The 4,355-nt window shown below is 35.5% G+C and overlaps 1 protein-coding gene across 1 annotated transcript in view; it reads left to right on the top strand.

The window, feature by feature from the left end:
- The first annotated feature begins 680 nt into the window (after positions 1-680).
- Positions 681-4,355, top strand: part of LOC106872316 (kielin/chordin-like protein) — a 14,342-nt gene continuing 10,667 nt past the window's right edge. The window contains exons 1-4 of the mRNA XM_014919258.2: positions 681-766; positions 2,364-2,501; positions 3,292-3,423; positions 3,932-4,069. Coding sequence (XP_014774744.1) covers positions 718-766; positions 2,364-2,501; positions 3,292-3,423; positions 3,932-4,069 — 457 coding nt within the window. The 5' untranslated portion in view covers positions 681-717. The remainder of the gene's footprint in view (positions 767-2,363; positions 2,502-3,291; positions 3,424-3,931; positions 4,070-4,355) is intronic.

The raw sequence follows: 4,355 nt of genomic DNA on the forward strand, positions 1-4,355 counted from the left end.
GGGAAACAATCAAGAGTATTGAAAAGAAATTGGAGGTGTTTCAAAATAAATATTTACGAAAATTTTTGAAGGTCCGCTGGCTGAATACGATCTCGATTAGCCGACTACACGCCAAGGCTAACGTGAAACCAATGAGGGAAACTATTGAATCAAGGAGATGGAAATGGCTGGGTCGAGTTTGTCGCTATAAAGCGAACTCAGTTGTCAGGATTGCTTAGCAATGGGTTCCATGGAGTAAAAGAAGACGTGGTCGACCGAAGGAAACGTGGCCGAGAGCAATAAGAGATCTTAAAAGCAGATGGTTAACAATGGAACGAGCTGTCAAGGACGCTCACGGTGTTAGAAGGTGGCATGATCTTGCTGTCGCCTCAAGTTCCACAAGGCACAACGAGAACCGATTGAATGAATGAATATGCATATATATGTATACACATGCATACATACATATGTATTTACACACACACACACACACATACACTCAATATACACCAATCTGTTCAATTATACATATGTTCGACATGCTGTTTAATGTTTGCAAAATTTTCAAACCGAGTAATTTGATCCTAAGTTACGCAACATCGTGTAAAACATCATTTTTACATTAGTTACATGACATCGCTTGAGATACATTTGTCAATATGTATCGATTTTTCTAGATATATATATTAGCTGTTTTCATCTCAGAACTCAGCAGTGTAGACGTCTTCATTCATAAAGATGATCCGCAATCTCTTGGTACTTGCTTGTCTCGTCGCTGTGGTCTTTGGTAAGAAACATTTATTATTATTATTATTTCGTGTGAATAAGCGTGTATGTATGTATGTATGTATGTATGTATGTATGTATGTATGTATGTATGTATGTATGTATGTATGTATGTATGTATGATTCGAGCATGTAGATGATTTAGATCTCATATAGAAGCAGTTGTAGAAGCTGAAGGTGACTTTATTGAATAACATTTTAGAAAAGAGGGTTTATTTTTATCCTCAACATTTTTTGATTAAGTTTTTATGTTATTATATACCCGTTTTTTTTTTAGAAACATAAATCTGTCCTCAAATATCTTATGCACCCTGTATATATATATATAAATATATATGTAGTGAAACTACCTTACATATATATATATATGTATGTATATATACACACACATTGAGAAAAATGTATACTAAAAATAAGATAAATATATATAGGGAGGGAGAAAAAATGCACATATCGAGTAGAGGTCGGCAATGCCCCTGCAGAGTTTTAGGTCCAATAAGGCTTGCACAACACCTCATAGATCCACTCCACTTTATTGACATTATCCAGATACAAGCCAGAGCAAGATGTCTGGTGCCAATATGAGTCACATACATACATACATACATACATACATACATACATACATACATACATACATACATACAAACATTTATATATATATACGTGAGTCGTCTAAGAGACCATAAGTCAAGGAAAAAAGTTTATGTATTATCCGAAATGTATAGTATTAAATACCAATTACGGTTGGTAAGACCAGTCGTGATGGACATTCAATACTATACGTTTCAGATAATCTATCTATCTATCTATCTATCTATCTATCTATCTATCTATCTATATATATATATATATATATATATATATATATATATACGTACTCTGTTTTTAGCGCCATTGCATGGACGTCTGTCGTTGTCTTTTATTGAATGGGCCAATTTGATATCGTGACATCGTCGTTTCCGTTTGTCATGACATAGCCTCATCTCTCAGCACAGTGGAATATCCGGCAGTTTCTTATGCGCATTTACATTCACTCCTTCATACTGTCAAGTGTGTTGACCATTTTTTTTTATCGACTGGTTCCTGAACAGTCACGAATCTTCGAGCATCAACCTCTTTCAGTAATCGGTCACTGATGCTATTTAATAGAGTCTAGTTCGAGAGACTGTAGTACATTCTGTACTAAATTTTGACTTTAGTCTTACCAATCTCTCTCTCTCTCTCTCTCTCTCTCTTTCTCTTTGTCCCTCTCTCTTCCTCTGTCGCTCTATCTCTCCTTCATACACACGCACATACACACACACACATATGTATGTGTATTTGTAAGTAATGTGTATAACAAATTAGATCGCTATACACTGTTGCCCTCTTAGTAATAATGGTTATGAAACAACCCATTAATTGAGGTTGGGCGAAGATCATGCGATCTACGCCATTCACGTGACTCAGCCAATTACATACAACACACAAACACACACACGCTCCTATGTATGTATGTATATGTACATACACACTACTCAGTTAACACCCACCAGTAACGTATATATTTTATTTTATTTTCATATTTAATTTTCAAAATTTGAATTATGTTTCAGTGAAAAGATCCATTGCTGTGTGCCACCACGAAGGAAAAGACTTTGCTGAAGGAGAGTCATTCAAAAATGATTGCAATACGTGTATTTGTAGCAAGAATGGCGTGGCAGCTTGTACAGAGATGTTATGCCTGCCTAAAGGTATAGGATACATTTAATTTCATATCTAAAGAAGTTAAACGAAGGTGATCTACAGATCAAGGCTGTGACAGTGTAGTAAACATCTTGACTTTCTGCAGATGTTGTAGATTGTAAACTTGGCTAATATTGAAACGGCAACATAATTATGTGACGAATGTCCGTTTGTTTTGAGCGATGGATAATTCTTTAACTGTTACAACGCTCTCACTTTGAAGATGTAGTTTAACTAAAAGAACGAATGATTTCCGATAATATTGATAATCTCCTTTTTGGTTTTGAAAGTTTATGGCGAATGTATGTCTCTTTTGATGGTTGTCTTTTCGAAATTGTGATTCCCTTTGATCGATGGTTCTGGTTACCTCACTAAAAACGTTCAAGGAAGTATTCTTATCCAATATTGAAGTTGCATCATAATTTCGTGCCAAGATTTCAGTTGTTTCAATGATTGCAGACGTTTGTTGTGTTTGGGATATGAATGATGATGTCAAGTATAAGGTTTGACCAGCAAAGCCTGGTTTCGAAGGGTTTGTGAGAGAAATCTGTTTACTGCCAAGGATTGTGAGCAAAGAACAATGATAGATGTTGGTGTAAATTAGAACTGGTTCGTTTTTACAAGAGAGCGTATGTGTTGTGAAGACAAGTGCATGAAAATATTTGTCACCCTACTTAATGGTATGAGAAAAATCGGTGTCTGGTAATACGTACCAATGCGTGTGTACGTATTGACAAGTTTCCTATATATTGCATGATAGTCTTATATTTAATTTCTAACATCCGAATTATTTTCCAGTTAAGAGATCCAGTGACGGGTGCCATCATAATGGAAAAGATTACAATGTAGGAGACTCTTTCCAAGACGACTGCAACACATGTCGTTGTGTTAAAGGAGGTTTGGCGGCCTGTACAAAGAAGTTGTGTCCAGGTATTTGTGTGACCATTTATTTCATAATTAAGAGTGTTGTGCCGATGCTCGATCGCGAAATGTTTGAATATTTATCCATCCATCCATCCATCCATCCATCCATCCATCCATCCATCTATCTATCTATCTATCTATCTATCTCTGTGTATATCTATCTATCTATCTATCTATCTATCTATCTATCTATATATATATATATATGTATATATCTATATATATATATATATATATATATATATATATATATATATATGTCTGTCTATCGGCCTGTCTATCGGTCTGTCTGTCTGTCTGCCTATCCATCTTTCTATCTATCTATCTATCTATCTATCTATCTATCTATCTATCTATCTATCTATCTATCTATCTGCCTGTCTGCTTCTCTGTCTTTTTCTCTTTACAACACACACGCAAGCGCGCGCACACACACATCTGCGTATGTATATGTACATGTGCAGTGCATTCCATTATATCATTTTTATATTTTGATTTCTCACATCTGATCCAGAGAAAAGATCTAGTGCTGTGTGTCACCACGATGGAAAAAACTTTGCTGAAGGAGAATCATTCAAAAAAGACTGCAACACATGTGTCTGTGGGAAAAATGGAAACGCGGCTTGTACTTTGATGCTTTGCATAAATAAAGGTATATGTAACATGAAACTTAGTATTAAAGAATGTCGAATTGAAGAGTGCATACACAGAAAGTGAAAGAGAGAGAGAGAGAGAGAGAGAGAAATAACCACAGTCTGTTTCTGACGTCTAAATCCGGCTTAATGATGAGAAAGTGACTGTGGGTATATTTAAATCATTGGGACTCAACGAAAGACGTAGATTGTGGCTGTGTCAATGAGGCAGACATCCTTCTTAAATTCCAATCAGGAATGTTTAATTTCGGAAGCCAAAACCGTTGACGAACCATGTTACAATAT

Source organism: Octopus bimaculoides, chromosome 14, assembly GCF_001194135.2.
Source record: "Octopus bimaculoides isolate UCB-OBI-ISO-001 chromosome 14, ASM119413v2, whole genome shotgun sequence".
Classification (NCBI taxonomy): domain Eukaryota; kingdom Metazoa; phylum Mollusca; class Cephalopoda; order Octopoda; family Octopodidae; genus Octopus; species Octopus bimaculoides.